Source organism: Lontra canadensis, unplaced genomic scaffold, assembly GCF_010015895.1.
Source record: "Lontra canadensis isolate GAN:19392208 unplaced genomic scaffold, GSC_riverotter_1.0 scaffold16, whole genome shotgun sequence".
NCBI lineage: Eukaryota > Metazoa > Chordata > Mammalia > Carnivora > Mustelidae > Lontra > Lontra canadensis.
Genome location: NW_022631010.1, coordinates 21,670,588 through 21,683,720, shown reverse-complemented (window position 1 = coordinate 21,683,720; position 13,133 = coordinate 21,670,588). Strand labels below are relative to the sequence as shown.

At 40.2% G+C, this 13,133-nt stretch overlaps 1 protein-coding gene across 4 annotated transcripts in view; it reads right to left on the bottom strand.

Moving 5' to 3' along the window:
• Window positions 1-13,133, bottom strand: part of CFAP61 (cilia and flagella associated protein 61) — a 275,799-nt gene that overhangs the window by 58,594 nt on the left and 204,072 nt on the right. For all 4 annotated transcript variants that reach the window (XM_032859286.1, XM_032859289.1, XM_032859287.1 and 1 more), the window contains exons 23-24: window positions 3,030-3,357; window positions 1,575-1,666 (exon numbers count right to left, since the gene is read on the bottom strand). In XM_032859286.1, coding sequence (XP_032715177.1) covers window positions 1,575-1,666; window positions 3,030-3,357 — 420 coding nt within the window. The remainder of the gene's footprint in view (window positions 1-1,574; window positions 1,667-3,029; window positions 3,358-13,133) is intronic.

Below are 13,133 nucleotides of genomic sequence, written 5' to 3'. Positions count from 1 at the left end.
ACTATCTCAAGGAAGTCTGGGAAATGTGTTTCTTTTACATTGGTCAGCCTGTTAACTCTTAAAAATATTCAGGATAAGAAAATAGGCAACTTACAGAGTCTGCCTCACTCACAAAAAAACAAACATGACAAACACCAGTTTGGTACCGTCTACCAGAGGATCTAATCTGAGGAGGTTGCCTACTGACCAACCACACTGTGTCCTTTCTAGTTACCTTGAACCCAGGGGGGATCCTACCCCATAGCTTCTGCTTTTCCTGGATGGCACTTCTGATGTAATTCAGGCAGGGAGGAAGAACAATGGGTTCTGGATGGACATCCCAGACCCTGAACAATGTATTTGTACCATGCCACAAAGGTGTTTAGTTATCTATTGGTGCATCACAGATTACCTCAAAAGTTAGCGACTTACTGTCCTTCCGCAGGTGAATGGATAAATAATTTGTGTTCCATCCAGACAATGGAATTATTCAGCACTAAAAAGAAATTCCCTCTCAAGCCATAAAAAGACATGGAGGAAACCAAGGCACATTACTAAGTGAAAGCAGCAATCTGAAATCATACTGTATGATTCCAACTATATGACATTCTGGAAAAGGCAAAACTATGGAGACTGTGAAAAGATCAGTGGTTGCGGGGGTTTGTGTGAAGGGGTAAATGAAATAGGCAGAGAACATAGCAATCTTAGAGCCACAAAACTCCCCTGTATGACACTGTAATGGCGGACACATCATTATACATTTGCCCAAACCCATAGAATGTTTAACACCAAGAGTGAACTCTGAAGTAAACTGTGGACTTTGGGTGACAATGAGGTGTTGATTTAAGTTTCATCCATTGTGTAACCCCATCCAGAGTGTAGCCACTCTGGTGGGGGTGCTGATCACCAAAGAAGTTCGGTGTAAATGGAGATGGGGGGTACATAGGAAATCTTGGTACTTTCCTCTCAATTTTGCTGTGAACCTAAAGTTGCTCTAAAAAATAGTCTTTTTTAAAAAACACTGTCTTAAAACAACAATAAACTATTACCTCAATGTTTGGAAGTCAGAAATTAGGAGCAGTTTAGCTGGGAGGACTCTGGCTCAAGCTCTCCTATAAGTTTATAGTCAAGATGTCTGCTGGGGCCACATCATCTAAAGCCTTGACTGGGGCTGGAGAATCCACGTCCAAGGCAGCTCCCTCACATGACTGACAAGTTGCTAATGGCTGGTCAGGAATCTTCAATTCCTTACCACATTGGCCTCTCCAGTGGGTGGGCTGGGTGACCTTACAACATGGCAGTAAGTGATCCAGGAGGGTGCAAGTTAGAGCTGTAACATCTCTCATGACTTAGCCTTGGAAGTCACACACTGTCATTTCTCCAATATTCTGTTCACTATACAGGTCAGCCCTATTTCATGTGTAAGGTGACCACACAAGGGCCAGAATCATGGGACCATCTTGGGAGCTGGCTACCACAGTGGTTTCTCTGATGAACCAGTACATTATACTAAAGACTCTGAATAAAGAATTTCATCACCACGTAAACAAAGTATTATACTTGAAAGTAAAATGAAATTCAGGGATAATACTTACAAAATTAGGCTGGGCCATTTGTACCTCTAAGGGAGTTGGAATGGCAGGTTTGGCAATATGCAGATAATGGTAAGACCCAGGAAGAATGCCTCCTATAGGAAATGGCAAATTTTCCAGATTTTAATTTAGTTGTTAATGAAGTGGTAACAGAGTTTATTTATCTGTACATAGCACATAGGACATAGGATAAACAGAGATGCCTACCATGGTGTATGTTACTCAAACTATCCCCCTAAAGTATAATATTAGCAAGAAACTCCCTGAGATTGATGTTATTTAACAAAATCAATGTGAATGTGTCATCATACCCCATAATATAGCCAGAAATGCCCCAGGAAGATGTGCCAAACTAATCTTGTGTATCCTGTGATTTCCCATAACCCCTGGCACTCGAATCTATGCTTGCCCAAGACAGACCAAGACAGACTTTAAATGTTGCAGTGATATTCCCATTCCCTGTCACTCTTTCATTCTATAACCAAAATATTAAAGTGGATGTTATTAAAGAAAATCAACAAAGTTCTTATTCAATGCTTTAGAAAATTATCATTTTGAAATTCTTACTATTTTAGCTTGTCCCATAGTATGAGCTTGATCTAACTCTGGTCTTTCACACCCATCCCTTTTTTTCCCCCATAGCTACCACCTTTCCTAAGTTCTCAATCCAAAGTGAGACACAGAGGAGGGTCTGTCAGAATTCATTTAGTTAGGTAGAAAATGACAAGGACTAGTATGTATGGCTTGTGTCTCTTTATCTCATGTTCTGTTTACTGGATTAGGGTCAATGGATACCCTAGGGGGTCCATGGATGGCTTCTGAGGTTGGTCCATCAACCTCCTGGAAATGAACTTACAGTTTCATAAATAGCATTTTGTGGTGGAAGGTCCACAATATTCAAAGACACTACTTTCAGTGATATTTCTCATCAGCCAAACACGAAGAAATCCTGTATTACTCATATGATGATCTCCTTAGGGGTCAATATGGCTTAGGGGATGGAAGTGGACTGCTTTTACAGTTGTGAATTGTTTGGTTTATTCATATAGAAAAAAGGCCAAGGCCTGGGGTGCTTGGAATGGTCTCCTTATCTCTGAGCTTATAGTGGGAACAAAAATTCGGCAAGATGTCCAGGCATTGCCCCACTAACCAGTTGTGAGTAACCTTTGGGCAAGTTACTGATTGTTCCCAGTCTCTCTTTATGTATCTGTAAAATGGGGACCACAGTTATGGTGTGATCCATACTACATGCTCAAAATACAAAGGACCACAATAAAATGCCAGGTCATTAATAAGTGTTTAAAAATGAGACTGAGTCCTCCTCTGTCTCTGTGCAAACCCACTGAGACAGAGGAATCTCCTCACCAAGCCCAAGAGAAACATGGAGGGCTGCCCTAAGCACTGATCCAGATCCAATGGGTGGCTTCATCAGAAGGAAGAAGGTGGCCTACTACACACCTTGGATCTTGGCTCCCTTGTACATGGGGATGAGTCGGTCAAGATCAGCCGGTGGCTCAGTCACAGGTTCAAGGGTTGGGTCAAACAGAGTGAGCATAGCTGCTGCCAGCTGGAAGCCAATTTCTTTGGAACTGAAGTTGCTGTGAGTCCACTCATTTGAGTAATATTTATTGGAGAATTTGGTGAGGGAGCCAGCAGCTCTGATGGCTATGTCATTGGTGTGGAAGTTGGTATCAATCACAAGTCGGCCATCATAGACAAGACATGCATCATTGAGTGCTTTAAATGTTTCATAATCCACATTCTTCTCACAGAAGCTGAAGAACATCTACAAAGCAAAAACTTACTCAGTTATCACTCTTCATTCACTGTCAAGAGTGTGAATGGTCTGCAGAGCCCCTTATTATTGGGGGCATACAAAAAACCAAACCAAACCAGCAACAACATTTAATCTACTAAAATGTCATAATGGTATGGGGTGTGTGTGTGTGTGTGTGTGTGTGTGTGTGTGTGTGTGTATGCAGAGAGAGACAGAGAGAAAGAGGGCAAGAGCCTGTCTTTGGTATGAAGAACAAATTAAGATACCTAATATCACTCTTTTTTGTAACCACTCAATTTAGACATCCATGAAGAGAAGAATGCCCGATGATGGAGTATATCTCAGAAAAGTAATTTTTTTCCCCTATAAGGAAGTTGACATCTATAGAGACACTACTTTCCCCTCATTTGCCTACATTTTTAATAGCTCTATCTCAGCTTTCCATTTTCCTTTTCCTGTGTCTGACACTTAAGTCTCTCTAGTTTTCCTCCTGGGGTCACCTCATTCAGTCTCGAGTCTTCAGAGTGCCTCATTCCTGCCTTTTTAAGCCCAGAAAGCCCACCCTTGAAGAATGGTCCTGAGGGGACGAGAGCCTCATTCAGCCTCAGTATCTACCAGGTCTGGTCTCCTGCCTTGCCCTGGCATGGAGATAGTCATGCAGTAAATATTTATAGTGTGCCTACCCTATGAAAGGCACTGTGCCTTAGAAGGGCCCAAAACACACCTGCATACTCCTTAGAAGTGACCTGTATGCCCCCTCTATTTTCTGCCCAAATTTCAATGCTATCCTGTGCTTAGCTGGATATCTTCTTCCATAGTGATGCTGAAAGTCATTAAGGTAGTCCAAGTTAGATGTTTTTAAGTCTTCACTTGTCATTGAAATAGTTTAGTCATTTTTATCTTTACCTAAATATAGTTTGCCACCTTATTAAAAGTCTGCTAAAAAATGAACATATGACATGGGTCCTCATCCTTACTGACAGACATCATGCTCCCTGCTTCCTTCACACGCCTGTTTATGTACCTCACTCACCTATTACGTACAGACATTGTCTGTCTTGGGCCAGAGATACTTCTCTTCCATATCCTTTCTCTGTGCCCATGAATGGTGCATGAAAGATGAATGATCCTGCAGTAGCCACAAGTCATGGGTGACTATATACATTTAAATCCAAATTAATTAAAATTACACATAATTTAAAATCCCGATCCTCGATTGTAGTACCTCTTTCAAGTGCCCAAAATCTATAGGTGGTTCGTGGCTGCCACACTGGACAGCACAGATATAGACCATTTCTACTGGTTCTATTGGACAATGTCAGACTCGGATCCATCATCTCTGTGATGTCCTTTGTTCTCCCTCAGGGAGCTCCTAGGGCCATTGCCCTTTCCCTGTTTCTATTCCTTCAGCTACCTAACCCTATCCCAGTTACATCCTAGGCAGCTTCCTCAAGTCTCTTTAGAACTTGTCCTGTTTTATAACACTTACTCAGTGACCACAGGAAAATACATCTTTCTGAGTTTTTCTCTGACTCTGGATCTTTCCGTCTCTCTACTCCTCTTTTTTCTCTCTTCCACTCTGTTCCCATCATTATAAAAATAGATCTCCTGGGACGCCTGGGTGGCTCAGTTGGTTAAGCAGCTGCCTTCGGCTCAGGTCATGATCCCAGCGTCCTGGGATCGAGTCCCACATCGGGCTCCTTGCTCTGCAGGGAGCCTGCTTCTCCCTCTGCCTCTGCCTGCCATTCTGTCTGCCTGTGCTCGCTCTCTCTCTCTCTCTCATAAATAAATAAAATCTTTAAAAAAAAAAAATAGATCTCCTAGTCATAGGAAAGCCATTTGATTTGAATTGAAATTATACATGAAAAAGATTACCATCAACCTCTTGAGCCCCTGAAAATACTCAGGAGCCCCCTTTAGCATCCCCACAAACATTCTTCTACCTATCCAGTTTTTTCCTAATTAAACCCACTTTTAATTAAGTTGCATGTTAAATATATTATCTCTTATTTACCCAGATTTTAAAGATTATTGGTACTGCAATTGCATTATATTATTTTGGTATAAGCATTCACAAATTTGTCACACTGGGAATTTCATAGGAGTTTGTGAACCAGACTAAAAACTGAATAAGCAAATCTAACACAATTCGAGGGAACATGTGTTCTAAGTTACAAACCTCTCAATGCAACTCATGCACTCCTTTAATGTCAACTTAACATTATAACACTGGATAAAAATATGAAGTAGAAATATCTGGCCACACTGATGTTGCTCTGAATGAATATTTAAGGGTACTTGTATTTATAATTCTGATTAGGGAGAACAAAACTCCCTAGTTAGCAGATCAGGAGTCAGTGATCTGATAAACCTCATACATTATGCATTTACACAAACTTCCCATGTTAGGCTCAAGAATATCTTGGTGAAAAGGATAAACACGGAGTTTATAATATAATTGGAGAGATGGACACCAACTAAATCACCACCTTGACAAGGATTTCAGACTGTAATGAATGCTGTATAGAAAAAGGAGACAGCTGGCTGGAGGCTGGAGCATCTGGGGAGCACCCAGGAGGCACTACCACTGGGTAGAAGGAAGCAAGGTATTGACGTGAGTTCAAAATACCAGCTCAAGAGTTCTGTTTCTGGTATAATGATATAATCCTCTCAGACTAATCCTCTAACCGATATAACTATAAATTCTGGTCAAAGTACAAAAACTACTACCCAAAGATTTCAATGAGCATTTAAAAGGAGCTAGATGGTGTAGGGCAGTAGACACTTGGAACAATGACCAGAAGGAGGATAATTTTCCTCATTTTGGTGGAAAGAGGATGGACTATAGTCACTTTATATGCTAGTAGAAGAATAAAGATTGTAGAGGAAAGAGTCAGTGAACTTGAAGTTACATCCATAGAAATGACTCAATGTGAAGAATAAAGAGAGAAGATACAAAGAGATTAAAACAAATGAATAGGGCCTTAAGGAGTCATGCAACAATAAGAAAAAGTCTAACAGATGTTATTAGAGTTCCAGAAGGGGACTCTAGAGGAGAGGAAAGAAGAATTAAGCAAGAAATAATGGCCAAGACCTTGCTGAAATTTAGCAAAAGTTATAAGTTCATGGATTCAAGAAACTCAGTGAATGAACTCCAAACAAGATAAATTCAAGAAAAACCTTGCTTTGAGACAAAATAAACACAGAACCCTCAGAGCATCAAGCTGCTGGAAACTGAAGATAAAGAGAAAATTCTGAAAGCATCCAGGGGGAAATGATACATTAAATACAGGGAAACAATGGTTTGAATGATGAGATTTCTTAAATCAAAATTTTCTATGTCAGAAGATGATGGAAAAAACATCTTCGAAATGCTGAAAGGAAGAAAAAAAAACACCTCTTAGGCCATGATTCTATATGCAGTGGAAATATCTTTCAAGGACAAAGGCAAAATAAAGACATTTTCAGAAAGAGGAAAGCTAGAGAATCCATTGCCATCTGACTTGCAATTGTATGTGCTCTAGAAGGCATTCAGGGTAAAAGGAAATTATATTGGATGGAAATCTGGATCTTCAGAAATGAAGACAGAACAATAAAATTGGAAAATACCTGGTTAAGCATAAAAGTCTGCTTTTCTTCTTAAATTCTTTAAAATATGTATGACTGTTTAAAACAAAATTATACTTTTGTTGGTTTTTCAATGTGTGTAGATACATGTCAAATGTAACAGAAAAAGCTGTCCAGAAAGTGGGGAGAAGGGACCTGTACGGTTGCAAGGTTTTTATATTTTATGTGAAATGGCACAATATTTTTATTTACTTATTTATCTTGACACACAGACACACACACACGGGGGGGGGGAGCAAGAGAGGGAATACACACAGGGGGAGTAGGAGAGAGAGAGAAGCAGGCTTCCCATTGAGCAGAGGGCCAGGGACAGAGCTCGATCCCAGGACCTCAGGATCATGACCTGAGCTGAAGACAGATGGTTAATGACTGAGCCACCCAGGCACCCCTGAAATGGTACAATATTAACTCTAACTAGATGTAAAAGATTACTGATATATATTATAATCTATAAAGCAGCTGCTAAAAAATAAAATAAGATATATACCAGAGGCCAACTGAAATAAAGCACTAAAAAAATACTCTGATTTTTAAAAAGGAGGCAAAGGGGAATAGAATAACAAAAAACAAAGGAGACAAACAATAAACCAATACCAAAATGGCAGACCTAAATCTAACCACATAAATAATTACATTAAATATTTGTGGTATAAACACTTTAATTAAAATGCAGAAGGAATAGAAAAGCATGGGGTAGGCAGATTTCTAAGCTGGTCCCCAAGATTCCCACCCCTCCCTCTGAGTGTGAGCATGAACTGGGACTGTGATAAGATGATCATCTCCATGATTAGGGGGTGTTCTATGGCATAGCTGACTTTAAGATATGCTCTGTGGGTCTGACCTAATCAGGTGAACCCTTTAATAGACACTAGGCTTTTCCTGAAGAAGATCCGAAGTGTGAGAGGGATGTGACAAGAGAGAGACTCTCTGTTGCTGGTTTGAAGGTGGAAGAAGCCATGTGGCAAGGAATGTGGACGGCCTTTCAGAATGGAGAGTGGACCTTGCCTGAGCAGCAAGGAAATAGGGACCTCCCGTCCTCAGCAGCAATAAGCCAAATTCAACCACAGATCCAAGCTCCAGATAGAGCGCAGCCTGGCGGACACCTTGATTTCAGCCTTGAGAATCCCTGAGCAGAGAAGCCAGTTACACTGTGACTTCCAGCCTGCAGAGCTATGAGCTAACAAATGGATGCTGCTTTGTCAAACTTGTTACGGCAGCAATAAAAATGTTAACAAAATCTACTTTATGATATCTTGAGAGGCACTTTAGATATAAGGACATGGTAAGTAAATAGATGGAAAAAAATAAACCATGCAAACAGTAAATATAAGAAAGATAGCAGATAAAGTGAACTTTAAAATAAGGGATATTTGGGGCGCCTCGGTAGCTCAGTTAAGCATCTGCCTTTAGCGCAGGTCATGATCCCAGGGTCCTGGGATTGCACCCTGCATTGGGCTTCCTGTTTGGCAGGAAGCCTGTTTCTCCCTCTCCAGCTTCCTCTGCTTGTGTTCCCTCTCTTGCTGTCTCAATCTCTCTGTCAAATAAAAAAAAATAAAATATTTTTTAAAAATAAGGGATATTATCAGAGTTAAAGGAGCACATTTCATAATGAAAAAAAGCACAGTGAATGAGGCAGATATGACAATTAGAAATGTTCATGTTCTTAATAACAGAGCCTCAAAAAGAGCAAAAATTAACAGAAGGGAGAAGTAGAAAAATCCCACAACAGTAGTAAGAGGTTTTAATATCTCTCTTGGCAATCGATAGAACTAGACCATAAATATCAGTAAAGACAAAGAAGATCCAAACATCACCGCCAACCACACGGAACTAATTGCTACTTTTATATGTGGAATCACTATGTTGTACACCTGAAACTAATACAGCATCATTGTGTGTCAACCATATTTCAATTTAAAAAAATTGTTATTCACACTATATCCAACAATGGCAAACTATATATTCTTTATATGTTCGCAAGGTTAGTCCATATGCTTGGACATAAAATAAGTCTAAATAAACCATAAAGGATTAAAATCATACAGAATATGTCTCTGACCACAATGATATTAAATTAAAAATCAACAAAAATATGACATCTAAGAATCACACACTTTTGGATAATCTGAGGGTCACAGAAGAAATCATAGGGAGATTAGAAAATATTTTTTGAGCCAAATGAAAATGAATACTCAACATATTAAAACTTGTGGAATACAGCTAAGACAGAAGAAATTAGCTTTAAATGTGTATAGAAATAATGGCTTAAGGTTCTACCTTAAGGAACTAGGAAAAGGGCAAAGTAAATCCAAAGCAAGCAGAAGGAAATAATTGTTAAAAGCAGAAATCAATGAAAAGAGAAAACTGACAGACAAGAGGAAATTAATAGACTCGAAAGCTGATTCTTTGAAGAAGGTCAATAAAATCAGCAAACATCTAGCTAGACAGAAAACTTCAGACAGTTCTGTGTCCCTCTTCTCTCTCTCTCATCAGTTGGACAGGGAGAGATTGAACACAAATCTCTAATACGAGAAATGAAACACAGGTTATGGTACAAATTTTAGACTTTAAATAGATAATATAAGAGTATATGAACAACTTAGTGCCAATACTTAACCAATTTAAGTGAAATGGACAAATTTCTTGAAAAATACAATATACCAAAATTGACATATGAAGAAGCAGAAAATCTGAGTAGCCTTAGAGCTAATGAAGAAATTGAATTCATCAAAAACCTTCCCACAACATAAACTCCAGGCCCAGATGGTTTCACTGGTTAATTCTATCAAACACTTGAGGAAGAAATAATACCAGTCTTACACAATTTTTTTCAGAAAACAGAGGAGGAAGAAACATTGCCTAAATTATTGTATGAGGCCAGCATAGCCCAAATAATGAAAACTTATAAGGACATTACACAAAACCAGAAAATTAACCAAGGAAAATTACACAAAACTAGGGGAAAAAAAGATGAAGAACCCTCATGAATATAGTTGTAAAATAGTTTCAAAAGCTCTTTAAACATTAGCAAAACAAATTCAATATAAAGAAGGATAATACATCACGAATGACTAGGGTTTATTACAGAAATGTAAGGTTAGCTGAACATTCTGAAACTCAATCCATGTAATTCACCCTATCAACATCACTAAGGAGAAAAGAATATGATCTTTTTTAATAGACATGAAAAAAATTTGACAGAATTCAATAACTATTCATGATAAATCTTCTGAGCAAACTAAGAATGAAAGTTTACTTTCTTAGTCAGATAAAAGGGCACCAAAGAAAACCACACAGATAACCTCATATAAAGGGGTGACCGTCTAAAAGTTATCTTTTGAGATATGGAAAAAGGCAAGAAGTTCCATTTCCTACTTGCAGATAGTATATTTATGGATCTAGAAAGCAACTACTAGAAGTAATAAGTGAATTTAGCAAACGTCTCAGGATACAATATTTATATACAAAATCTACTGTATCTCATATAGTAGTAGCAACAGTTGGAAAACAAAATTTTACAAACCCACTTGTAATAGCTCAGATACTGTGCAAAGGGAGATATATACCAATGCTCAATAAGCACATGAGAAGATGCCCAAACTCACTAATCATCAGGAAATCACAAATTAAAATCACAATGATACATCATATTATATCCACTAGAATGGCTAAAATTAGAAAGACGGATAATAGCAAGTGCTAACAAGAATATAGAACTACTGAAACTCTCATACATTGCTGATAGAAATATGAAATGATACAGTTACTTTAGAAAACAGTATTGTGGCTTCTTTAAAAGGCAAACATTCACTGACCATATGACCTAGCCATTCTTTGGATGTATGGCTAAGAGAAGTGAAAATATGTCTACACAAAGATGTGCACAAGGATGTGCATAGCAACTGAATGAATAAACCAAATGTGATATAGACATGCAATGGAATACTACTTAGCAATGAAAAGGAACAAACGGATGCTACATGGAATAATACTGATGGATCTCAATACCATTATGCTGAGAGACAGGAGCTGGATACAAACTAGTACATAATGTATGATTCCGGTTGTAAAAATTTTAGCTTTAGCGGGTGCATATGCTTGTGACAACATCTGTTTAAGTTTACCAGTCCTGCTGCAATAGAGTATCATACACTGGGTGGCTTAAAATAATGGAAATCTACTCTGTCACAGTTCTGGAGATGAGATGTCTGAAGTCATGGTGTTGGCATGAACATGCTCCCTCCTCAAGCTCTATGGAAGACCCTTTGCTTGTCTTCCTAGCTTCCAGGGGTGGCCAGTGGTGCTTGCTGCTCCAAGACTTGCAGCTGCCATCACTTCATCATATGGCCTCTTTCCCCAAGGGTCTCTTCTGAATCAAACCTTTCTCTCCATAGACGGGCACCAGTCCTGAGATTCAGGGCCGTCTCCAATCCACTATGACCTCCTCTTTAGTTGAGAACATCTATAATGGTCCTATTTCCAATGAGGTCACATTCACAGGTACTGGGGATTAGGACCCTATCTTTCTCGGGGGGTGGGGACAGAAGGCAACCCACAACACTGTGACCGCAGTCAAGACAGTGAATGTATACATCCCCCCCCAAAAGTTTCCTAATGCCCTGACAGAGATGCTACTCAAAGCTGACAGTAGGAGGGTAGAAATCTCCTGCCGGTACCTACCGTTGGCCAAACACAGATGAACATCAATGAGCAACCAGGGCTGGGCAATGTCACCTGCTAAGGCCGTTCCTTGTAGTGCAGAGCCGGTGGGGCAAGTGGGAGACTTTCCCTGGCTCTGTTTGCTTTAGGATGAAGTTTCAGCAGGAAGGTGTGTGAGATCTGAGGCAGCTGAGATTATCTGCAAAATGTCTTTGCCCTGATTTCAATTTTGATCCAAATAGGGAAGTAAAGACCCACAGGGGCTGCTGGAGACAGCTAGCTAGACTGCTCTCTCACAATTAGGAAAGAGCCTAAGATCTAGCAGGTGTTCAGTGAATACTTGTGGAATGAATGAATAAAAACATGTGCGAAGGAGCAGAATGCAAAGTTTCCATAGATTATCAGGATAGAATCAGGATAGAATGAAGGATTTCAGAGAAATTTCTTTTGTGCTGGTGGTCTGCTTTGAGCTCCCGTCTAGACAGACTGTGGGGCAGGCAGGGGATGAGGGTCACCTTCATTTACCTGTGGGGCCTTGAGTCAGAAGACGTGACTTAGGTAAGGGATTGCTATGAGCCCCCAAGGACTTCCCCCAACCAGTTTGCCCACTAAATGTGGCTAGCATTCTTTACCACAACCGATAACAGCCCAGCCCCATACTCACACTGAACTCAGCCGCCCTTTTGTAAAGGGTCTCCTGCTTCTCTATTAGATTGACTGGCCCCATCCCTCTCTCCCCCTCTGCTGGCTTCTGCTAACCTCCTGGCTGGCAAATCTGAGGACATGTGTTGTAAATCAGGCTATTACACACCTGAGAGAAAAGTTCTTCTCTGGAAAGATGATAGGTAGATAAGAGAGAGAGAGAGAGAGAGATCTTCTAAGTCTCTATTCATGCGGGAGAAAACCCTATTGCTGTTTCAGGAGTCTTACAAAGTTAATAGCAGCATAGAATTTGGGGCGCTTCTGAACTGGGTTGGGAGCCCAACATACCACTGACTTGGGGTCAGAGTGTTCTCATCTGTAAAATGGGGATGCTTTCCTTTACAGGGCTGTTTTGACTAGGAGACAGAATATACTGCAAGCAAGCAGCATGGTGCCTGAGACACCGTGAGTCCTTGGTCAAGGTCAGCACTCTTCAAACCTTTGACACTCCTGCCATGAAGAGGCAGGGTCTAATTCTCTTCCCCTTAGATATGGGCAGGTGATACAGTTCCTCTCTCCCACTTGCTCTTAGAACCAAGCCACCTGGCCAAGATGAAGCATTCTGGACAAAATCTCAGCTGAAGCCAGACACGGGGATGAACATGACTCCAGGCTCCACCCACAATTTGACTTCAGCCACATTAGAGACCTCAGGTGAGAACTGCCCAGCTGGGTCCCCTCTAACCCCAGCACGGAGAGATAATCATAATAAATGACTGGTGCTTTATGCCGCTAAGTTTGGGGTGGCTTGTCGCTCAGCAAGAGATCATCTGAAGAAAAGCCAAAACCTGTGGCTG